The sequence below is a fragment of the Carcharodon carcharias genome, chromosome 18 (assembly GCF_017639515.1).
Source record: "Carcharodon carcharias isolate sCarCar2 chromosome 18, sCarCar2.pri, whole genome shotgun sequence".
Lineage (NCBI taxonomy): Eukaryota > Metazoa > Chordata > Chondrichthyes > Lamniformes > Lamnidae > Carcharodon > Carcharodon carcharias.
In genome coordinates, this window is record NC_054484.1 from 67,621,267 (window position 1) to 67,647,498 (window position 26,232).

The window sequence follows — 26,232 nt, forward strand, 5'->3', positions numbered from 1 at the left end:
TTTAACAGGTAAGGCATTGATCACTAAAATTATACATCTGCAGGCAAAGTGACTTTGAATAGGGCCTCCAGCTTCTCTGATGCAGTGTTGAAACTGATTGAATAAGTGAGAAGCAGGCAGGACGTCCTCTTACTCTCTGATGGCCAATGGGTGCCAAGGCAATATGGACACAGGTGGCAGAATATGTCATTTACATTGTCCCCAGTCTGCAAGAAATTTAATGAGTTGACCTAGGCTGCCAAGGTAAAAATCCCCTTCACAACTTTCTAACTGTCTGTACAGCCCTACATGACTCTAATTCAACCTCAGCACCATCAATCATTCTCTTCCCTGCACCTTAAGTTAGCAGGAAACACCCTACTGCATCTCCTTTTTGATGTGCTTACACCCTCAAAAACTGCTACTGCCCTTACAGCTGCTTCTCCATCATGTCATTACTTGTTACTTCTTCCTGTCATCATGCACACTATGCAACACTGCCTCATACATCTTGAAAACCTTTAAAAGGGGCATCTATTAACCCACTGCCACTCTACTTGCAGAAGAAGCTGGCACACAACAAAACAATGACAACCCAGCACAGGAAAGGCCCTTTCTAGTACCACTACTAATGGAAGATGCCATTTTTTATACTACTGGCAGCGGTTGGTATACAGTATTGGCAATGACCAGGCTGGAGGGCAGGAAAAGCAGAGATAAAAACAAAAAAACTGCGGATGCTGGAAATCCAAAACAAAAACAGAATTACCTGGAAAAACTCAGCAGGTCTGGCAGCATCGGCGGAGAAGAAAATAGTTGACGTTTCGAGTCCTCATGACCCTTCGACAGAACTTGAGTTCGAGTCCAAGAAAGAGTTGAAATATAAGCTGGTTTAAGGTGTGTGTGTGGGGGGCGGAGAGATAGAGAGAGAGAGAGGTGGAGGGGGGTGTGGTGTGGTTGTAGGGACAAACAAGCAGTGATAGAAGCAGATCATCAAAAGATGTCAACGACAATAGTACAATAGAACACATAGGTGTTAAAGTTAAGGTTGGTGATATTATCTAAACGAATGTGCTAATTAAGAATGGATGGTAGGGCACTCAAGGTATAGCTCTAGTGGGTTTTTTTTTTTTATTTTTTTTTTAAATAATGGAAATAGGTGGGAAAAGGAAAATCTTTATAATTTATTGGAAAAAAAAGGGAAGGGGGAAACAGAAAGGGGGTGGGGATGGGGGAGGGAGCTCACGACCTAAAGTTGTTGAATTCAATATTCAGTCCGGAAGGCTGTAAAGTGCCTAGTCGGAAGATGAGGTGTTGTTCCTCCAGTTTGCGTTGGGCTTCACTGGAACAATGCAGCAAGTTCCCTGGCCCCAACCGCTTCCTCTTCACCATGGACGTCCAATCCCTCTACACCTCCATCCCCCACCAGGATGGTCTGAGGGCCCTTAGCTTCTTCCTCGAACAGAGGCCCGAACAATCCCCATCCACCACTACTCTCCTCCGTCTGGCTGAACTTGTTCTCACGCTGAACAATTTCTCCTTCAACTCCTCTCACTTCCTCCAAATAAAAGGTGTGGCTATGGGTACCCGCATGGACCCCAGCTATGCCTGTCTCTTTATGGGGTATGTGGAACATTCCTTGTTGCAGTCCTACTCCGGCCCCCTTCCACAACTCTTTCTCCGGTACATCGATGATTACTTTGGTGCCGCTTCATGCTCTCGTCGGGACTTGGAAAAATTTATTAATTTTGCTTCCAATCTCCACCCCTCCATCATTTTCACGTGGTCCATCTCTGACACTTCCCTTCCCTTCCTTGACCTCTCTGTCTCAATCTCTGGTGATAGACTGTCCACCAATATCCATTACAAACCCACCGACTCCCACAGCTATCTCGACTACAGCTCCTCACACCCCGCTTCCTGTAAGGACTCCATCCCATTCTCTCAGTTCCTTCGCCTCCGTCGCATCTGTTCCGATGATGCTACCTTCAAAAACAGTTCCTCTGACATGTCCTCCTTCTTCCTTAACTGAGGTTTTCCACCCACTGTCGTTGACAGGGCCCTCAACCGTGTCCGGCCCATCTCCCGCGCATCCGCCCTCACGCCTTCTCCTCCCTCCCAGAAACATGATAGGGTCCCCCTTGTCCTCACTTATCACCCCACCAGCCTCCACATTCAAAGGATCATCCTCCGCCATTTCCGCCAACTCCAGCATGATGCCACCACCAAACACATCTTCCCTTCACCCCCCTTATCGGCATTCCGTAGGGATCGCTCCCTCCGGGACACCCTGGTCCACTCCTCCATCACCCCCTACTCCTCAACCCCCTCCTATGGCACCACCCCTTGCCCACGCAAAAGATGCAACACTTGCCCCTTCACTTCCTCTCTCCTCACCGTCCAAGGACCCAAACACTCCTTTCAAGTGAAGCAGCATTTCACTTGCATTTCCCCCAACTTAGTCTACTGCATTCGTTGCTCCCAATGTGGTCTCCTCTACATTGGAGAGACCAAACGTAAACTGGGCGACCGCTTTGCAGAACACCTGCGGTCTGTCCGCAAGAATGACCCAAACCTCCCTGTCGCTTGCCATTTTAACACTACACCCTGCTCTCTTGCCCACATGTCTGTCCTTGGCTTGCTGCATTGTTCCAGTGAAGCCCAACGCAAACTGGAGGAACAACACCTCATCTTCCGACTAGGCACTTTACAGCCTTCCGGACTGAATATTGAATTCAACAACTTTAGGTCGTGAGCTCCCTCCCCCATCCCCACCCCCTTTCTGTTTCCCCCTTCCTTTTTTTTCCAATAAATTATAAAGATTTTCCTTTTCCCACCTATTTCCATTATTTAAAAAAAAATAAAAAAAAAACCCCACTAGAGCTATATCTTGAGTGCCCTACCATCCATTCTTAATTAGCACATTCGTTTAGATAATATCACCAACTTTAACTTTAACACCTATGTGTTCTATTGTACTATTGTCGTTGACATCTTTTGATGATCTGCTTCTATCACTGCTTGTTTGTCCCTACAACCACACCCCCCCCGCCTCCACCTCTCTCTCTCTCTATCTCTCCGCCCCCCACACACACACCTTAAACCAGCTTATATTTCAACTCTTTCTTGGACTCGAACTCAAGTTCTGTCGAAGGGTCATGAGGACTCGAAACGTCAACTCTTTTCTTCTCCGCCGATGCTGCCAGACCTGCTGAGTTTTTCCAGGTAATTCTGTTTTTGTTTTGGGCAGGAAAAGCAGGGTGTTTGGAAACCTTCCCTTCCTTTTCTCCTTCTTAATTCTCAGTTACACATTCAGCATAAAAACAAAATAGTTCATAGCACTGCCACTCATCTGATGCTGCTTACCACTATCCACTAATCATTGCCCCTCTCCTTTTTTTCAATGCCCCTCAAACAAATTGGAAATTCAAGGCACAAAGACTGAGTAGAATTCTTCTGAAGATGCACCGTCCCATGCTCTGATCCATCCAGGCACCAGCACAAAGTAGCCAGTGCGATATAGGTAATGAAGTGGAGTGATCTGTACTGAGAGATTGACTGGGCAAAAGTGAGCAGTGTAGATGGAAATATTAGCTCAGTAAACAGGCCACCAAAGGGTGAACATGCACCCTAGCTGTAATGAAAAGAGTAGAAATACAGTTTTTGGGGCCCAGTTTTTAAAAGGGATGATTTATGTGCATCAGCAATTTTCGAATATGTTAACTGCCTGCCAGAGAACTTCATATCAGCAATCGTGAGGGGGTCCACTACCAGTTTCTGTTGAGTTCTGTGCATGGCATTGACACTCTGTAGTCAACTATGGAGTGTATGTTCACCTAAATGCACCATGACACTCTTCGCCCCACCAATGAGTACCTGTGGCACTCATGTCTCCCAGAGAAGCCCAAAACAGTATCATGCAACCTCTAGGTTTAACCATTTCCTCTAGCTTGGGCAGATTAGGAGACCAAATGGATAAAGGCTTCAATTTGATTATGGATTTCCTACAGGATTCTCTCCAGCAGATCAGTCAAAGTGCTAAGCTGCTGGAGGGGTGTGATACAATAACAGTGGGAAATGTTAGCATTATTCATGATGTTCATGACTGGACCTCTACAATCTCCTGAACCAATACCCACCACAATGCCAGAAAATCAGCTAGGCCAGACTGCTGTAGTCACTGCTGAATTTCTGCAATCAGTAGCTGAGTTCTCTCATATTCTCAAGGTTGCCAACCATAAGCGTCTAAAGAGCCTTTGGCTGAGCCACAGTCACCTTTCACCTTCCATTGCTTCAGCAACTGGGGGGAGCATTTGTAAAAGTAGGTAAGAGAGGACCTAAGAGAAGCACTAAGGTCACACACTAAGGTGACAAATTGGTGTGTAAGCTAATAAAATGTTTATTTTTTAAAAATTGTGTTCAGAGTGTTCCTGTAGTAACTGGTGACCCTGTAATATTAGTTGGCAATGTTGGTTCTCTGCACAGATGCAGCTTTATCTGAAGGTGTACGAATTCAAAAAGTATGGACATGACTGTTAATGTCAGTTGTTCTGGTGAAGTACTTTTTAATGAGCAGCTGCCAAAGAGTGCTGGCTGCCAGCAGTTTTTTAATCCCTTACTTCCTTATCATTTTGTGTTTCATCAGCGAGCTTTCCCCTCATCATCCTCATCCCTATCTCTAAGTGATTCCATGTGCTGTCCACATTGCAAAACAAACTTCTGCGGCAAACAGCAAATCAGTACCAACTGAGATACTCTTTGTGGACTGAGTTGCAGGATGTATCCACAATTGGGAACTCCAGTGGTCTGTTCGATTCTGTATCAGAGACCATGGGAGCATGCTCACTGTCATGATGTGCCATTCCTGTGTCTTCCTGGTGAAACTGATTTCTGAATAATGTACAGCACTGCTGCAGCCCAAATGCATCTGCCCTTTAAGAGATGTTGACTGGCTTTAAATAGTGTAGGCTAGCTTGAACTCATGCTAGCCTCTCATGATTTTTCACCCCTGCTCAGGCATGCACTCATTAGTGCACTTAGCAAAGTTTGCATGTTGCCTGGGAATTAATCGCACAATGCAATCCTGTAGTAAACTGGAGTATCATGTACATTTAAGAGAATGTAAGTGGACTAACCATGGGACTGATCAATCACTGTACAGCATGGGCTACTGGTTGTGGGAGCATGCAAGGATTTAGTGCTCTGCGTTCTGTCACAATAAACAATCACAGTTAGTTCTTATGTCAGTCTCTCCCCATTAGTGACAGCGAGCATCAACTAACAAGTATATGACAGCATGCAATTCGTAGTGAACTTATAGACTCAAGACATAAAACTGGCGATGAGGATGAAAATAGCAAAATTGTAAGAGCTGTGCGTGAGAATCCACAAGGCGGATGAGCAAAACATTATAAAGAGAATCTGTACTTATGTTATAAAATAGGCGGCAATCAGAGCCGAAAGCAGCGCTACAGTTTTAAATTTGAGAAAAAAGAGAAAAGAAAAACCCTGCAGAATCACGATCGTGGGGATCCCGCCAAAACTCAAAAAGAACACAAAACACAGCTCAGAAAAGCTGACGGCTGCAGCGATGGCGTTTTAAAAAAGTGACTGTTCTTAAGGTGGCAATACATTTAAAGCGGCACATACAAAAAAAATGGCTATGGACCGAAAATTATAAGAGACCCCAGCAAGATGACAAATCTATGGAAGGCAAAACATGAATTGATCAACAGCAGTCAAAGCCACGGTAAGCCAAATACCTGAATTCATCATTAACTGGGAAGCCCAGCGGAAGCGCAGTCCCTCTGCAGTCATTCACTATGTCGCAGTTCGGGCATGTCAATCCATTTGACCCCATTTCAGACGACTGGCCTCAGTATGTCAAATGTCTAGCATTCTTTTTTACCACAAACGACATCACAGGGGAGGAAAAGAAGAGGGCGATTCTTTTGTCCACATGTCAGAGCAAAATGTACAGGCCGATCCACTGCCTCATGTCACCAAACACCCCCGACTCAAAGACTTTTCACGAGTTAATAAAAATTGTATGAAACCTCCTGGGACCAAAGCCCTCAGTCACTGTGCAGCACTTCAAGTTCAATTCAAGGAATAGGCTTTCAGGGGAGACAATAGCTGACTATGTTGCTGTTTAAAAGGCATTAACTGAGCATTGCAAATTTGGAATGTCCATTGGTGACATGTTGAGAGACCAACTGATATGCGGGATTGGAGATGATACTATTCAAAGGCGATTGCTAGCCAAAGCTAATCTAAACTTCAATAAGGCCCAGGTAAAGGCATTAGAATTAGCCACAGCCATGGAGAGTGCTGTTAGAAATTCAGAAGCTATAAGAGATACACAAAATGGCGCTGTCCATCTTGTAGGATGGGACAGACCAGCAACAAAAGGCACAAAAACATCAGACCCCACAGAAAGGTGGGCAATGCCCCCTGTGCACAGATCATTAAAAAACAGCAGTACTACAGTGAAAACCCACAAAATGAACGAGAGAAATGCATCCAGTGGGCGATTGACAATTCAAACAAGTCGAATGCTTTTTCTGCAATGGTCACATAATGCGGCACTGCAGGAATAGGCTGAGGCAGCATTTTAAAGACAAAGAGAGAGTTTGTGAAATATATCTCATGGAAGAACCAGAAGAAATAGAATCAGACATCCAATCATTATATAACCTGAAATTGGGTAGAACCGACCCGATTCAAGTAGTCATTATAGTCGATAGACAACTCATTAAGATGGAAGTTGATACTGGAGCATCGATGTCCATCATTGGAGAACATACATCAGATACTTGAACAAAGGAACCCATCCTTTAGGATTGGACATTTTGGATACTAAACTGAGAACATAGATGGGTGATGAAATAAGACTGAAAGGGTTATGTGAAGTCTCCCTAGAGTCCTTTTCCAACTCTATCTGTTGGTGGGCATGGCTCATGTCTAATTTTGAATATGTGGTGCCCCCTGCCAACTTCAAATACAATTCCTCAAACTAGGGTATCAGGTGTCTATCAGGTTTATTGACAGTTAGCCTATAGTCACTGCTTTGGTCTGGCCTCAGCACAGGTACGCTGGGTGCCGCCCACTCAGAAAATTGCACCGGTTGTTGGATGCCCAATTTTTCCAGACTGTTCAGTTCGGTTTCAACCTTGGTATGGAGATCAATCTGAAAGGTTGCCTATGATAGTGGTAGCTGCAGAGGGCCCCAGCTTAATAAGCTGCAACTAGCTCGAAAAGATTAAATTGAAATGGGCCGAAATTTTTCAAATTACAATGAAAGGCTTAGAGGAATTGTTGCAAAAGTGTGCTTTCATTTTCAATGACGAGTTAGGAAGGATTCGAGGGCTACAATTCAGAATCCATGTAGGCCCAATGCAACTTCCAGATTTATAAGAGCCAGACCAGATCTTTCCGCTCTTCAGGAGAAGGTTGAAACTGAACTGAACAGGCTGGAAAAATTGGGAAAAATTAATATACACCGAGGATCGTATCACATGTCTAGCCTTTGGGGTCTCCTCAGCATGTGATATTTTCCACAGAATGATGGAAAACCTGCTCCAAGGATTGCCCCATGTTATTGTTTACTTGAATAACGTATTGGTCACAGGACTGATCGACGATAAACACTTACCAAATCTAGAAGAGGTGCTCAAACGCTTCGCACAAGCCAGGGTACATTTAAAACAAAAGAAGTATCTGTTCCAAGCTAAGGAGGTAGTTTACTTGGGCCACAAGGTTGATACGCAGGGCCTGCATCCTGTGGAAGAAAAAGCCCAGGCCATTCGCAAGGTACCTGCCCCAAGAAATACCATAGAGCTTAAGGCCTTCTTAGGCAGGTAAACTATTACAGCCAGTTCTTCCCAAATCTCTCGACTGTACTGGCTGCATTGTATGGCCTACTTAAGAAGAACCAGAAATGGAGTTGGTAAGCCTCACACCAGGATGCCTTTATGAAAGTGAAGCGATTGTTCAGATCTTTGGCCTCATTGGTTCACTTTGACCCCAAGAAGGAATTAATTTTAACAAGTGATGCGTCCCCTTATGGAATAGGGGCTGTCCTTTCACATCAGATGGTAGATGGCTCCAAACGACCCATTGGTTATACATGTCGCAGGTTCTTGTTTGCAAACTGGACCTCACCACACAAAATGACTGGCATTGCCCCTGCAGAACTACTAATGAAGAGATGTCTCCGCACCCACCTGACCCTTATCCAGCCAAATTTATGGGGGAGGGTGGAGAAAAGCCAAGAGGCGCAGGAGACCAGGAATGATGGTAATGGTCGCGAAAGGTCTTCCACAGTGAGAGATGCGGTCCTGGTGAAGAACTTTGGAGATGGGCCCAATTGGCTGTTAGGCAAGTTGAGTGCAGTAACTGGACTCTGCTATAATGTAGCAGTAAATGGCTGAATAATTTGATGATATGTGGATCATTCCCGCAAAAGAACACCAATCCCATAAGAAGAAATGCAGCCTTCATCTATGCTTGAGTCTGTTTCACATGTAGAGGACAGGTCACACGATTTAGAAGTACCGCTGGGACCTGTGGGACCCAAGAGGGTCGGGGAGACAAACCTGCCAATTTCCACTGAGGAACCTCAGGAACAACTGTCCACTGAAAAGGAGGTCTTGAAAAAACCAGCTGAGGTCGTTGAACTGTGACGCTCAACATGTCCGTGAAAGCCTCCTAAGAAGTTTGATTTATAAATAATTATTAGTGTGAATAGTTCACATATTATTAAGTTTGTGCACTGTATTTTTTAAGTAAAGGGAGAGGGATGTGGTGAAGTGGAGTACCATGTATCTTTAAGAGAATGCGAGTGGACCACCCATGTGACAGTACTGACTTTACAGCGTGGGGCTATTGGTTAACTGTAAGCTTAGAGCTGGAGGTGGTTGTGGGAGCATGCAAAGATTTAGTGCTCTCCGTTCTGTTGCAATAAACAATCACAGTTTGTTCTTATGTCGGTCTCTTCCCGTTATTGATAACGAGCATCAACTAACAAGTATATATGAAGGTGTGCAATTCGAGTTTACTTGACTAGGGAACTCATAGACTCAAGACATAAAAAATTCCCACATCAATTTCCAAGTCTCCAGATCTCTATCCTGCTATTTCCTGTTGTGAACAGGAATGACGATAAAAGTTTTTTGCTCTAGTAAACAACGCATCAGTCTTCTGCTTAATGCAAGCATAAACTGCAGATTGACTGATCTTACTGATGACCCTTGATGGCAAACTGGAGGAGCGAGATGCAAAGAAGTTCAGAGCTGCTGTGACCTTGCTGAAATACTCAATGCTGCCATGACATTTGGTTTGTCACAGGAAATGACACACCTCTGTGATAGCTTCCCTGAAGAAGCAAAGCCACTGTATGCACGCCTCAGAGAACTGCCCACATGCTGCTCTGCAGCTATGGATTCCATTGGGAAATTATAATTTCCTGTGAGCATGCCACCTTCTATTTGATTTCCCTACAGCTGCATCTCTTTGCCCATTTCTCCTCCTCCTCTTACCTGTGTAACTCCCAGAAGGACCCCCATGAATGAAAACTGCCATTCAGAACATTCTACAATAAATACAAGCACTCTGAAATCTCTTATTAGCAATCCAATGCAAGCAAAACATTTCCCAAAACTTCCAAGAGTTTTACCTGAGTGTAGCGGAGGACCCTTTCAAATATTAGTGGCAATAGGTACCCCTTGGCTTGTACTGCCTTGTAAGCAGTAGAGGGAAATGTTGGTAGTAGAGATTAAAATGGTATTGGGAATTGCAACAATGCCATCTGATTTCCATGAACATATTTCAGTATGGCTCCCACTTTTTTCCTATTGAGAGCTCAGATCACACAAATGGGGTCCATCCAGAAGTTGGAATAGCTGGGACCTTGGCATTGATTCAACATTTTGGTTTCAAGCATTATTTTGGTTGCACTGCTGCTTCCTTTTTAATTGCGATCAGAGCAGCAAGGATAAAAATTACCTCCATGTTCTTCTAAATGTGCTTCCAACATAATCAATTATAGCAACCAGATTGGTGAGTTAAGTTCTGTGAAAAACTAAACAATTCATCCAAAAAAACGTTTTTCTTTAAGCAAATGTTCTTTTGTTAATAGATAACAGTTCAGATTGTGATTAAACAAATGGTTGTAACAACATATAGTCAGTGGGGGTTCCTTGTGAGACTATTTTCTAAGATATCATGTTGAGCTCATTAATCGCAAGTAAAAATACTCAATACACATTTCAACTCTGGAAACAGCCTGAAGACAACAAAGTTATTTCTGGAGTTTTCTTGTAAAATTGTAAATGTTTATTTTCACTTTTCTTTCATTGCAAATACTTTGGAGGTCTCTTGGTGCAGTGGACAGCATCCCTGCTTCTGAGCCAGAAGCTCTAGGTTCAAATCCTATTCCAGGACTTGATAGCCAAGGAAGGTGTGTTTGTAATGTGGCCAAACAGGTTGAGTAACCCCCTTTAAATCACTCCAACATACGCTAATGTAGTAGGGTGGGGTGAGGTGGGGTAAGAGTGGGAGAGATTCCTGGTCAGCCATGTGATAGAAAGAAATTGAAGCCTCTAGCATCACTCTCCATAGCACCAGGCCACAGCAACTCGGACTCCTTGGTGGGCCAGTTGGCTCAGTTGGCTGGCTGGTTGGTATGGATTAGATTGGTGTCAACAATGCAGGGCTCAATCCTCCTTCTGGCTGGGGTGGATTCAGGACCTGTTTTCTTGCCCCACCTGTGGTGGAAATCATAGTGATGTGGGTCAGACACACCTTCAGAGAACTGACGAAGAAGAAGCAAATAAATATTACACAAATATTGACAGCTTTCAGAACTAAAGTTAAAATTATTGGCATGAGAATGACTGAGAAAGTATTATTCAATTGTTAGCAGTTCAGATCATTTCTGTGACTCCCAAGAGGATGGTATACCTTGGCTCTGGATTTGTTTCAGTTTGCACTTGAACTGGCCATTGTTTTAAAAGAAAACCAGTTTAGTAAATTTCAAACTGCTACTATGATATTTGTCCTGTTCTGGTGCCTGACCTTATTCTGCACAGTTACCAACATTGCATTGATCAGTGGATGGCAGTGAAAACTATTTTCTCACACAATGCTTTCCCAGCCTGTCACTCTGAACATTTCAGAATGAGAAATATCAGAAAATAGATCTTAGAATGTGATTTAATCTTTAAGTGGACATACTTAACTATACTTTTGCACGTATAATCCTGAAGATAAGTGATGCTCCTTTGCAGTTCATTCCCATTCTTTTCATTATTTTATTTTGTTTCAATCCTTCTTGAGAACGGAACATTTTTCAGAATTGTCAAGGTAAAGGCTGGTGGTGCTGGAGAATTTTTTTTCATTTTGAACAGTTGTTGGCAATACTAAACATCCCCATTTGAAAACAGGGTGCAGGTGCTGAATCAAGCTCCTTCTCTTGTAACAACATACTATTTCCTCAGCTTTGTAAGGACACCACATACAGAATAGAGGTCAATTTTTTCAACTGTTACACCACCTGTTTTCATGGCCTTAAGTAGTGAGTTCCAAATTAGTGCTATATTCAATGTTAACGGTCCACGTTCATCAAGAGCCCGGTTAAAACTCTCCAATGCATGTTGTATAAAATCAGCTGCAAGGGGAGATATTTGTTCCATCAGTTTCGCCTAGGTTTCATCTCAAGTCCCTGGGTGGAATCGTCCAAGATTTGCACTAAGTGCAATAGTGGGCGGGAAAAAGGATGTTTTACGTTTGGCGGCTTTTCATGCCATATCATCCCAATCCTGCCTCATTAATCATGCATCCCCAGGAAATGTGACACTTTGATGGCGAGGGGGCCCCGCCACGCTGTCACCTTGCCACTTCATCATGCTGCGCACCACATTTAAGGTGCAGCCACGTGCACACCTCTCAGATCTTCCAGCCCAGGACTGCTATAACTGGCCCTGATGATCCAGCGTGAGGGAATGATTCCGGCGAGCTGGGCTTACAGTGATGTGCACGTGTATTACAATAAGGTTCCCGATGTCGAGTAGTGGAAAACACAGCCCGCTATTGACTGGTAGAGCAGATGATTGCAACCTGGTTACGCAATGTCGTGAAACCAATTTTTGGCCTTCTCGCCACATTGTCTGCTCTCGCCTCCAAACACGACCGATGCCAGCGAGCAGGGAAAATTCTGCCAATTATGTTAACTCACTCCACCATCCAGTACTTTAATTGATATAGGGTAAGTTTTTCAGTTTTCCACTACCAGGTAAGACTCTGCATTGGGACCGAGCAATCGGAAATCAATCCACAAGATCCAGCCACGAGGCTCATACCAGATTGTTTTGTGCCTGTACGCAAGTCAAATTTTGACTTCAACTCTTTAGGTGGCCTGGGTTTGAAGGTCTAAAGAAGACTGCTCCATGACTGATGAATTCGACCACTCATGGAACAGCTCTTTCACACCAATAAGACAGACTTTACCTGTTTTACAGGCCTTAATACTTTCAACAGCTAAGTTTTCATTTCCATGTTTTAAATATAATGAATAAAATTAAATAGCCATATTGGATCACTTAGACTGGATTACTTTGCACTTTATCGAAGTAGCTTCCTGAGTCACTTGTTCTAATGATCTGTGTTTTTAGGGGAATTTGGAGAGGTCTGCAGTGGCCGGCTAAAGACACCTGGAAAAAGAGAGATTCCTGTGGCTATTAAGACCCTAAAAGGAGGTTACATGGACAGACAACGAAGGGATTTCCTCAGGGAAGCAAGCATTATGGGCCAATTTGACCACCCGAACATCGTTCGTTTGGAGGGAGTCGTAACAAAAAGTATTATACCTTTCTTATGTTTATGTGTGTTTCTCCAAACTTCTGCAGTTTGAAATATGACAGGATAATGATATATAACCATGAAAAACTATTGGGCATAGTGTACAGTTATTATTGGGATAACAATATTATTGTACCAGAAAGTTAATCATTTTATCCCAAAAAATAGTAGTCATGGCAGGGGAATGGGGCCATCGGCGCAGAGCGTGGGCACAGAAAACAAGGTATTGGTCAGTGGATTGTGGAGGTTGCAAGGATTGTGGAGTCACCAATACGATTTTTTGGAATGGTGGGAAAACACTGCTAATACTCCTCAAGGCCCACAAGCAATGCAGCACTTTATGGGTCCGGTGCTTCTCTCCTTTTACCTACAGGATTTCCTGAGGCCTGGGAAACCCGGCCAACATGAATTATAAATAAATCACTTGTAAAACTGTAAGCACTCAGCCTCCTTAAAAGATCTTACTGACCTGCCTCCTGAGACCAGATTGATTGCTTGCCCTGAGCATCACTGTCCATCTCCCCAGGCCAGCCTACATTAAAACCAGAATTTGGCAAGTTGTAGTCAGGTTTAAAATGTATTAAATTGTAACTTATCACTTGACACAAATCCAACCATTTTAGGGGGTTAAAATTACCCCTAAATTTACATTGGAAAATATTCCCCACATTCAAAATGATGGTCTGAATCTTAAGTCAAAATTCATGGCCAGTTTTTTACTCTCCCCCACCAGCAGGTTTTTAAGTGGGGGTGGGGAGGGAGGCGTGGAGTGTGAAATTGAAGGAATGGGATTCCCTCCGGGTTCCCACCCACACCGACCGTGCAGTGATTTTAAGCTGGGGCGAGCAAAGCCTCAGACAGGAAACCTACCCTTACCCCAACTGAGGCCCTTAAGTGGCCAATTATTGCCATTTAAGTGGCCTCAATTTTTAGGCTGGCGGGAGGATTAACCTAGCATGGGGGAAACCCGAAAATCAACAGGCCTAGGTCTTGGGCGGAAAATGGGTGGAGGGTGGGAGCGCCTCCAGAGAAGCACCCTTCTGACTGGGGGATCCCCTGCTTAGGATCTGGTGGCCTCTGGACCTCCCACACTGACCTCTTCCTTGACACTCCGATCACCCCCCGAGCCTTCCCTACCTTCCCCACCCTAGGACGCCTTAACCTTATCTTGACCTTCGCTCCCCGCACTTAAGCTCTGACATCTTCCTGAACTTCCTCTTCTGTCAACTGCAGCGCTATCACCACAGGGACTAGAAACCAGTCAGTCAGGTTATCTGGCAGCTCTCTAAGGCAGGATTCCTCCCAAGTGAAGGGTTGAAGGCCCACCTGCTGAGGGTCAATTGGCCAAGGGGCATTCAGATCAGCGGCGATGTCCTCCTCACTGACTCTTCGGATGGCAGGAAGGGAGTCCCCACCAGCCAAAAAATTCAGGCCTATGTTGTTTGAGATGAAACGGAAAACATGTGTAGGTTTAATGTTACTCTATTGTACACGTTACAATATCCCATTAAGACAGAAAAAAAATCCATCATAAATTATTGTCCATCTATGGGTATATAAATCATCGTATGCCCAGTTAAAAATGTCATATTTTATATACGGTTCATGGTATCTTCTTCAGTGTGCACGTATGCTTATGTAATATGCACACCAGTTTAAAACTGTATGAAATTATTTTTTAGCTGATGATTTCCGCAAGGAGTTCAGTGAGTTGAAGAGTGGATGATTTGCAACAAACACAATGGGATAGGATTTGGTTTTTGCACACATTTTTCAGGTGTAAAACAGGTGCAACACTGATCAGTTTGGTAGTGGGATCCAATCTGTGAGGCTTTCGGCCAACTGTTAAATTAATAGGGCCCATTTCTTTAGGCATCATGGGAAGCTATCTAAAACAAGTATTCAGCCTCATATATTAATTCATTTGCCAGCTAATGCCTGTTGAAGAACCTTTCTGTAAAATATGTTCCGGTTGAACAGGGCAGATGTCAGATCTGCTCCACTCAGGATTTTTCAGTGGCCACTGATTAAAATTAAGTTCTTTTATAGATAGAGAAACCTATCTTTAGGGACTAGGTTACCAGGTGTGAGTTCTCCCCTGATTCCACCTTCAGCACAATCATGAGAGGCATTGCTAGCTTTTGCTATTGAAGCCCAAGGCCCAAGATCAAACCAGTCTCAGACCTCTTAGTCTGGGCTAAGACCAGGTTTTACCCCAATAACACATTCCTGTGAAATTCTTTGTCCTTTATTTTGCCATCCATAGAGTAAAAATCTTTGTCAAAATATCAGACTAATTGAATCTCATATGTGGATTAGTGGTATTGCACAGCACTATTTCAACCAACCAGAGCAGGTATTCAGATGATCTATCACTTTAGTATTGTTGATTCATTGTGAGTGGAGCTTGACCACAAATATATTAGCATAGAATGACTGTAATCATTGCTGAGTAACTCAAATATTAAATAATTTCCCAGTTAAACTATAAAAGCTAACTCAACAGCTCTAATGCATTAGGTTTAATTGCTGGCCAACACTTGGCCAAGTGATGCAAGGATCTGTTGCCATTACCTCTACTAAAAAGTTTCAAAACTCATGAACCCTGAAATTCCTGTCCCTTTTAAAATGACAATAAGTCAACTTGATGGAGTGAGGAGGGCCAGTTTCAATTAGGTCTTCATCCCTTTTCAGCTCAAATGCAAGAGGCTGACAGGAGTGGGAATGCCAGACATTTCTTGTACTCTCCCTTCCATCATAATATCAATGTACAAGGAAAGACTGGAGGCATGACAACATCCATGGCATATCCTGCAATTCTGCTTCCTTTCTGTCTGATGCAAAGTATGTTTGCATGATGTAGGTATACTTACACAATGTGATCCTGACAGAACTGGGGACCGTAGTGATGATTTCTCCACTATATGGAGAATATCAGGTTCTTTCGAAGATCTATGTTTATCCGAAGGTGAGTTGAAATTATCAAATGGGATCTGCCAAATCCATCATTTTTTAAGATGCTTCTGACCTTGGCCAAAGCAACCTGACTGTGCTTAACAAAGCACCAAGGTTGAATGCCCATTTAAAGGGGTTGGGTAGCTGTTCCCTTTATGTTAATGGCTCCAACCCTATGATTTGGGAAAGACAGGATACTGAGACTGGCAGAACTCTTGTCCTGTCACACTTCTCCTGCTTCTGAGGCAGTCCCTTAAGATTGAGGATGACTTGTTTCCACTCTGGTTCAATGGATTCTGAGCTGGCCAATAAGTCCAATGAACGATCTGCAGACTCTGCCACATGTGGTCCAGGTGGTACTTAAAGGGATGAGTAGGTGAGTTTTATGCATTCCCTACAATGCCTTGACCTCACCTCTGCATATTGCCAATGATGTTTCTCAATGTGTTCAGTTCCTTCCAGAATGAGCCTTCTCCATTTTGGTTGTTCAAAAGCCCCCATAAGTTGGGGGAAGGTGTTTTGCTGTGGGAACTGATCGGAAGAGGACGTTAGTTTGCTGCGTGTTTAGTCAAAGGCCCATTTTCTCATCTGCTTCAGCAGGGGAGTCGACAATGGCCCTAGGTCCCCAAGGATGTTTGAGGTTTTTGTCTTCAGTTTTTTTTTATGTTTGATTTTAACCTCTTACACACTGTTCTGCCTTTGTTCTAAAGCCAGTATTGCTTCTTTGTCAGTACTCTATTTCATTTCCAGATTTTGCCTTCATTTTTACTCCTGCTCGTACTTTGCCTTCAGGCCTTTACTCAGTTGTCTCTGTCACTTCTCATCAACTTTTAAATGGGTCTTATCTCTCTCTTATCATGAGTCGGGTATGTTTGACTTCTTTGGGGATGCTTTGAAGGCATCCCTAAAACATTTCCATTCCTCCTGGGAGTCTCCTTTTGCGACCAAGTTCCCAGTAGAACAATTGCTTCCGGAGTCTGATGACATACAAACAACTTGTCCCACCCAACAGAGCTGGTTTTGAGTGATTAGTGCCTTGATGCTGGGCAAGTTAGCATGGGAGAGGATGCTCCTGTTGAACTGCCTTTCTTGCCACTGGAATTTGAAGGATCTTGTGAAGGCACTACTCTAGACAGTACTTCTCCTGTGCTTTGAGATGCTAAATGTAGATTATCCAAGTCTCTGGAGCATATAGGGGCACAGGGACCACTGCTGCCCACTAAACCATGACCTTAGTCTCACGTTTGAGATCCTGGTCCTCAAATAATTTTCTCCTCAGTCAACCAAAAGCTGAGCTGGAAGCAATGATAAACTTCATAATCTATGCCTGCCTTCATCGAGAGGAGGCTCCCAAGATACGGAAAATGGGCTATGTTTTCCAGGAACTTGCCATGGATCTTAATTGACGGGGAGAAGGTGTTTTGTTGTGGGAACTGGCTGAAAGAGGACTTTAATTTTCTTGGTGTTTAGTGAAAGGCTCATTTTCTCGTCTGTTTCATCGGGGGAGTCGATAATGACCCATTTATGGCCAAATACGCCCCTGAGGGTGTTTGAGGTTTTTGTCTCCGGTTTTTTTGATGTTTGATTTTAACCTCTTATTTACTGTTCTGCCTTTGTTCTAAAGTCAGTATTGCCTCTTTGTCAGTACTCTACTTCTTTTCCAGCTTTTCCCGTCATGTTTTCTCCTGCTCGTACTTTGCCTTCAGGCCATTACTCGGTTGCATCTGACACTTCTTATCACCTTTTAAATGGGTCTTATCTCTCCCCACTGCTCTGTTATAGCTTGAAGCTACTCCCCTGCTGTTCTACATAATGGATGTGTCAGCTAAAGCGACTACGCCCTTAAGATATCAGACTTCAGAAGATGTCACCCGTAGCGTCTTTATCCATTGACAAAATTGTGCTTACCTGCAGTTTACCATTTTGTAAGTGAGACTTTAAACCGATAAAACAGTGGCTGTAGGATAACATTCTGATTAATTAAGAATGATTCTTAGTGATATATGTTCTGTAGTTTCTCATTTTCACCAAGTTATTGCTATTTTTAGAATATAATTGTGAGATGGACTGCACAGTGATTGGACCTGAATTTGATAGTCAAGACATACCGGGCGAGGCAAGAACCTTGTGGATCAAAGACCTGTTTTTTGTACTCAAGTCACGAGCTAAACAAGGGAACAACATTCTCCCTTCCAGATAAAAAAGGAATTGTTAGAAATGTGCCAACTCTGAACTAGAACCAACATGAGCTTTTGAGATTTTCTGAGAAGTGACATTGATAAATCATGTACATCAGTCATACATATGCATTAATCTGGTTTATTTTCTTCTCTAGTTCTGGCATTGGATGTAGTGGGTTTCTCTAGAATTACAATGTGCCATTAAACCAAATAACGGCTGCTCGTTAATGCATGCCAAAGCAGGAGCTAATTAACACCGCATGTTCCTTTGTTAGAAAATGAATTAAACAAATTAACATATCATTGAAATGTCTTTCAAAATCCTGAATTTAAGATCCATTGCCAATTGGTATCTGCCTATTTTTTCCCATTTCTCTATCTTAGCCAACATTTGTAGCTGCAGTAGTTACTGTTATTTTATGGTAATGCTATGGGGCCGCTTTGTGCTGAGATTTTGCTTATATACTAGGCACAAGCAGAAAAAACAGAGGAAGGTGGGGACCTGGATCTCCGCCACCTTTGTATTTCATTTGCATTGCCAAGCGTTTGCTGGGGGTGTAGGCCATGGAATGCTTACATCTTCAGCAGGGATAATATAATGTTAATCAGGTAGGAATGACTTCACCTCAATCTGCCTCATTTGCTGAGTCTGTATGTGCTGGAAGCCCAAATAAGTAACACCCACAATATTTGGATCTTAGAGCTTGTACACAGCCATTTTCAAATCAGATATCCAAGAAGTTGACAAGCACCTGGAGGGATATTTTTTGATAAGAGGATCTGTGAGATGAGCAATGGAACTGTTTTTTTAACAGCCAGAAGGTCCAAAGCCAGCAGTCATTATCCCTGCTGTTAACCTCTCACACCTGCAGTTTTCTTCCCATCCAGCCCATTTTGGGTGTAAACTATTCCAATTCCTGTACCTGTGCTGGGTGAGAACTGGAGCCATCAAAACTAAGTGGTTTCCCATTTAATACAGAGATGATGAGAATTTTTTTCTCTCAGAGAGTTGTGAATCTGTGGAACTCTCTTCCCCAGAGAATGATAGAGGTAGGCTCATTGAATATTTTTAAGGCAGAGGTAGATAAATTCTTGACTAATAAGGGTATCAAAGTGTATTGAGGGTAGGCAGGAAAGTGGCACTGAGGCCACAATCAGATCAACCATGATCTTATTGAATGCTGAGCAGGCTCAAGGAGCCAAATTGGCTTACTCCAGCTCCTAATTTGTATGTTCATATGTAAAACCCACAAATCAGGTGGATTCAGCCCCTGTTAGACAGAGGTCACTTTGGGTGTCCTCTGCCTATTTTGCATTCAGGTTGGGTAGAGGGAATGGAAATTGGCTTGCGTGATCATTCCCATAATGGTGAAATCTTGATTGGTGTTTGATTACTTAAAGAGTTAAGACATATTTGGTCGACCAATGCACCAACTTTTGATAGTATTCTGCACGTTCAATTAATCACTGGTGAATAATTCCAAATGAATTTTTGTTTGCAGTGATGTCTTATTATTAAGAAAATTATAAATGTCGGCAGAGGATTCAGGCAATTACAATGTTTTAAAATGTGCATTGCATGGCAATTCACTTTCTGCCTCCTCCCCACAACAAAAACACAGCTAATTATTCTGTGTTTAATACTGTCAGCTGCTGCTGTTCAGATTCTTTTCAACAATTTCAAGAGCTGCTAATGTAATCTCTCCTGTTTTTCCTCTTTGCACACGCTTCAAGTGCAACACTTGTGAATCGAGTTGTTTCAACATGGGGCCTATTAGAGCCAAAGAAAGTGACATATGCCTAGAGGTATAGGGCAAGGGTAGAATCACAGAATAGTTACAGCACAGAAGGAGGCCATTCGGCCTGTTATTTCTGTGCTAGGTCTCTGAAGGAACAATTACCCTAATGCCAGTCCCCTGCCTTTTAGCTGTGGCCCTACAATGTTTTTCTTTCTAGATAATGGGTGAAATTTTACGGCAGTGGGATTTTACGTTCCTGCCGAAGCCAATGAGGTTTAGAATGTCTCGTCGCATTTTACAGCTCCGTCCCCACCAAAACGGGGCCATAAAATTCTGCCCAATAATCTAATTCTCTTTCGAATGCCTCAGTTGACACTGTCTCCACTACACCCTCAGGCAGTGCAATGTGGATCCTAACCATCTGCTGCGTGAAAACAATTTTTCCTCATGTCTCCATTGCTTCTTTTGCTGATTACTTTAAATCTGTGCTCTTTGGTTCTCAATCATTTCACTAATAGGAACAGTTTCTCCCTATCCAAGATGTCCAGCACCCTTATGATTTTAAATACCTCTATAAAATCCCCTCTTAACCTTCTCTTCTTCAAGAAGAATAGACCCAACTTCTCCAATCCTTCCACGTAATTGAAGTTCTTCATACCTGGAACTATTCTCATGAATCCTTTCTGCACCCTCTTTAATACCTTCACATCCTTCCTAAAGCGTGGTGCCCAGATCTGGACATAATACTCCAGTTGAGGCCAAACCAGTGTTTTATACAGGTTTAACATACCTACCTTGCATTTGTCTCTGTTGATAAAGTCCAGGATGCCATATACTCTCTCAACCTGTCCTACCACCTTCAATGATTTATGTACATTTACACCCAGATCCCTCTGCTCCTGCACCCCTTTAGAATTGTACCCTTTAGTTTATATTGTTCCTCTGTGTTCTTCCTACCAAATTGAATCACCTCACATTTCTCTGCATTAAATTTCACCTGCCATTTGTCCATCCATTCTACCAACCTGCCTATGCCCTTTTGAAGTTCTACACTACCTTTCTCATGTTTCCCAATACTTTCAAGTTTTGTATCATCTGCAAATATTGAAATTCTGCCCTGAACACCAAGTTTTAGGTCATTAATATATAAATCAGGAAGAACAGGCACCCTAAAACCGATCCCCAGGGAATTCCAGCATAAACCTTCCTCCAGTCTGAAAATAACCATTTACCACTACTGTTTGTTTCCTATCACTCAGCCAACTTCATATCCATATTGCTACTGTCCCTTTTATTCCATGAGCACTAACAGTGCTCACAATGCTGTTGTGTGGCACTTTATCAAATGCCCTTTAGAAGTCCATATACATCACATCAAGAACATTACCCTCATCAACCCATTCTGTTACCTCACTAAATAATTCTAGCAAGTTTGTTGAACATGATTTTCCTTTCACAAATCTATGCTTGCTTTATTGCACTTGCCCAAGTTACTATTAATTTTGTCCCAAATTATTGTTTCTAAAAGCTTCCCCACCACCGAGGCTAAATTGACTGGCCTCTAATTGCTGGGCTTATCGCTCCACCCTTTCTTGAACTAAGGCATAACATTTGCATTATAGTGATCTGAAGATCAGTAGATCAAAGACCCAATTTAAGGACTGTCAGTTTGAACCTGGGGAAGTGGATCAGAGTAGAGGTGTAAAGATTATGAGTGAAGACTTGGAGAAATTGAATAGATTCTAGTACATGGGGTCAGTGGTGGCAGAAGATGATAGTATAGATATGAAAATAAGGCAACAGATTAGCTCTGGTTGGAGTAATTGGAAGAAGTATAGTTGAGCGTTATGTGATAGGAAAGTATCACTGAAACTGAAAGGAAGAATCTACAAGGCAATTGTGAGACCGGTCTTGGTGCAGAAAGTTGGGCAACATCAAGAAGAGAGGAACAACGGCTGGATCCTAATGAGATGTGAATGCTAAAATGGATGTGTGGTGTAATATGAGAGGATAAAATCAGGAACCATGAATCTGGGGTTCTGTGAAGATTGTGGGAGCATCGAAGAAAGTAGTAAAAAGAGATGGAAATGGTCATCTGCAACAGAAAAAGAGAAGAATTGTACTGGGGCAACAACGTGACTACCAGGAAGAAGAAGAGGAAGGCCTAAAACCAGATAGAAAGATGCAGTGATGAGAAACTTAAATACAGTGGGATCAGATGATGAACGGGTGACTGACAGAAGGAGATGGAGAAGGGTGATCAACCAGCACTGTGGCGACCCCCCAGAAAAATGGGAGAAGCTGAAAGAAGAGGTGTAACATTTGCAATTCTGCAATCTTCTAGAACTACCCCGAGTCCAAAAAATATTGAAAACTTATGGCCAGTGCCTCAGCAATTTCCCCTCTCATTTCCTTCAGTATTCTTGGATGGATCTCATCTGGTCCTGATGCCTCATCAACTTTAAGAACAGACCAATACTACTTCCTTATCAATTTTAAACCCTTCAAATATCTGAAATATCCCCTCTGTCAGCATGACCTGTGCAGCATCTTCTTCCTTGGTAAAGACAGAAACAAAACATTCCACAGCCATGCCTCTGCTTCCATGCATAAATCTACTTTTTGATCCCTAATCAACCCCACACCTCCCCTTACTATTTAAATGCCTGCAGAAGACTTGAACTCTCTTTTGTGTTAGTTTCTTCTTATACTCTGTGTCTGCTTCTCTTATTTACTTTCTCATTTCCTCTCTGAATCTTCTATATTCGGCCTGGTTCTCAATTGTGTTACATACCTGACATCTTTCTGCTTCTTCTTGATCTCTTTCAACATCCAGGCAGCTCTGGGTTTGTTTGGTCTACCTTTCCCCTTCATGGAAATATACCTTGACTGTATTTGAATTATCTCTTCTCTAATGGCAGCCTATTGTTCAGCTATAGTTTTGCCTACTAATCTTTCATTCCAATTTATCTTGGCCAGATCCATTCTTACCCCATTGAATTTGGCTTTCCCTCTGTTAATTGTTCCTACTCTGGATGTTTCCTTGTTGACCACTGTCACCAAAATGTTCCCCTCCTGACACTTGATTCACTTGGACCACCTCATTCCCAAGAGCCAAGTCAAGCAGTGCCTCCTATTTCATTGGACTGGGAAAATGCTGCTGTAGAAAATTCTCCTGAACATGCTGTATGATCTCTTGCTCCTCTATGCCCTTTACACTACCACTATCCCTGTCTATATTTGGATAATTAAAGTCCCTCATTAAAACTACACTACAGGCTGGGTTTTATGCTCCCCACTGGTGGGTTTGAATGTGGGGAGTCTCATATCTTTCTTGCCGCTTCTCCACACACCCCAACCTCTATGATATTTTAGGAAAGGCAGTGGAGGCATTGTGTAGGTGTTGAAGGCAATGGAGACATCGGGCCTTCTGAGGCCTTCATGTGTCCAACTAATGGCCACTTAAGAGCCTCAACCCACTTTTACGGCTATTTTATCCTTGTCAAGCGGAGGCCCACGCTTTGTGGTAAGCCCAGCAGCCTTAGCTGCACAGGCTGGTGTTGGGAAAGGGGGGTCCTACTTTACAGGTCCCCTGTGCCCATCAGATGTCCCTCCCCAAGATCACACTTCCCCTTTAACCTTCACCCACCCTATCAAATGCGACCCCCCCTCATCACCATTACTCAGGCCTGCCAGTCTGACACCAGCAAAATCCACCCCACTTTGGAATACTGCTCCAGATGATCTCCACTAGAGAGTACCTGTAGTCCGATTGGGTGGCAGCTCCCTGATGCGGGGCTTCCTGTCCCCAAGTGGTAGAAATCCTGCCGCCTGCCTCTTAATGGCCAATTGGCTATTTAATGACAGTGGGGCAACTGTTCTTCCCCTTGGGAAGCTCTCAAAGCACTTCTTAGCTGCAAGCTTGGTGAAGGGGAGTACGGGGGCACAGGGACCACAGCACCCAGTAAAATTTGGCTCTTTAATTCTTGCACCTCTCTGTAATTTCCTTGCACATTTATTCCTCTACATCTTTGCTACTAGTTGGTGGCCTATAGACTACACTAACCAATGTCATTACACCTTTTTCATTCCTTAGCTCTAGCCAAATATATTCTGTCCTTGACCCCCCGGGACATCTCTCTCCCAGCACTGCAATGTTCTCCTTAATCAATACCATCACCCCTCCTCATTTCCTTCCTTTCCTATCTTTCCTGAACACCTTGTATCCAGGAATATTTAATACCCAGTCCTGCCCTTCTTTGAGCTAGGTCTCTGTTATCACCACAGCATCATATTTCTACACAGTTGTCTGCATCTGCTACTCACCAATCTTACTTACCAAACTCCATGCATTCACACATGCACTGTAACCCTAATTTAGACCTAATTTAGATTAGTTAATGAGCACTTTGTATTGATGTTTGCTGAGGAAAAGGATGCTGACAAAATATCGGTAAAAGTTGAGATGGTAAATGTACTGGATGGGGTGACAAATTGATATGCAGGCTGTACTGAAAAGACTGGCTATGATTATATAAGCAACCTGATCCAGGGAGCTTGCATCCCAGATTGCTAAAGGAAGTAGAGGTGGCATTAACAGAAGGGCTTACCATATCTTCCAAACTTCTCTAGATATGGGGAGGTGCGAGGTGATTGGAAGCAGCAAATGTGATACCCTTATTCAAGAAAGGATGGAAGGACATTCCTAGTGTCTATAGGCTGGTCAGTTTAACATCAGTGCTGGATAAGGTTTTCGAAACAATAATGAGGGAAAACATAACAGAAACTTTGAGAGGTTTGAGTTAATTAAACAACACTAGCACAGATTTATAAAAGGCACATGGTGTTTGATGGATCCAGTGGAATTTTTTGATGAATTAACAGAGAAGGTTGATGAAGCAAATGTAGTGGATGTTATCTAAATAGATTTTAAGAACACATTTGACAAAGTACCACATGAAAAGCTAATTAACGAAATTGAGGCTCATGGTTTAGAAAACCTAGTATCAGCATGGGGATAAAGCAATGACTAAAGGACAGAAAACAGCAAATCATGGTGAATCATGGATGGTGTTCTCCAAGGGTCAGTGCTAGAATCACTATTTTCCTGCTATATATAAATTATTTGGATCCTGGAATACAGAGTAAAACTTCAAAATTTGTCAATAATATCAAACATCATTGAGGATGACATCAACCAAATGCAATAAGGCATACATAGGCAAGCAAAATGGGCCGACAAGTGGCAGATGGAATTTACTATAGAGAATTGTGAGGTGATGCATTTTGGCAGAATGGATAGGGAGTGGCAACATAGTCTTAGTAGCACAGTTCTAAAGGGTATGCAGGGACAGAGGGTCCTGCAAGTTCATGTGTATGGTTCTTTGAAGGTGGTAGGACTGAGAGTATAGTTAGCAAAGCATTTGGAATCTTAGGTTTCCTAAATAGAGGTATTAAGTACAAAAGCAGGGAAGTAATGCTGAACCTTCATAATGCTCTGGCTAGGCTACAACTAGAGTATTGCAGGAGCAAAATATTACAGATGCTGGAAATCTGAAATGAAAACAGAAAATGTTGGAAATACTCAGGAGGTTAGGTATCATCTGTGGAGAGAGAAACATAATTAATGTTTCAGAACGGTGACCTTTCATTAGAATAATGTGAGATGTTAATTCCGTTTCTCACCACAGATGCTGCCTGATCTGCCGTGTAGTTCCAGCATTTTTGTTTACTATAGTATTGCGTCCAGTTCTGGTCACCATAGTTTAGGAAGGATGTGAGGGTCCTTGAGAGGGTGCAGAGGAAATCTAACAGAATAGGGCCTGGAATGAAGGAATTTAGTTACAAGGAATAGTTTGGAGAAACTGGGCTCATGTTCCTTGGAGTAAAGGAGGTTGAAGAGAGATTGGATAGAGTTATACAAGTGTATGACATGTTTACATAAGGTTGATAAAGAAAAGCTGTTCCCATTGGCTGATCTTACAAGGACGAGGAGACACAGAATTAAAGTTATGGGCAAGAGATACATTAGAGGATGTGGAAGAATGTTTTTATTGCAGTGAATAGTAATGGCCTGGAGCTCACTGCCTACAAGGGTGGTAGAAGCAGGGATGATCAATAATTTCAAATTTCAAATGGAAATTGGATAGGTACTTGAGGAAAATAAACTTGCGGGGCTTCAGGGATAGAGAAGGGACTCTCGCTACAGATAGCCTCATGGACTCAATGGGCTAAATGGCCTCCTTTTCCCTCATAACTTTAACTCTATAACATCTCAATGCGATGTACAGGAAAACATCTTCAACTTATTGGATGCATTTGGCAACACAACACTTAGACACAATATGGCACTGGCCGGGTACTATTGATCTTAGCTGACATTTAATAAGGTGTAATACTTGTTTTGATCAACACATAGGTTTATTTGAAAATAGCTAAAGCATAATCAAGCAATTTTCCAAATTAACCAGGGCAGAATCATCCACGATATGCACTAAGTGAGGTGGTGGGAGAAAGGACCT

At 42.8% G+C, this 26,232-nt stretch overlaps 1 protein-coding gene across 1 annotated transcript in view; it reads left to right on the forward strand.

The window, feature by feature from the left end:
* The window catches only part of epha6 (eph receptor A6), a 701,323-nt gene that overhangs the window by 613,046 nt on the left and 62,045 nt on the right, over positions 1-26,232 (forward strand). Inside the window, exon 9 of the mRNA XM_041210989.1 lies at positions 12,651-12,836. Coding sequence (XP_041066923.1) covers positions 12,651-12,836 — 186 coding nt within the window. The remainder of the gene's footprint in view (positions 1-12,650; positions 12,837-26,232) is intronic.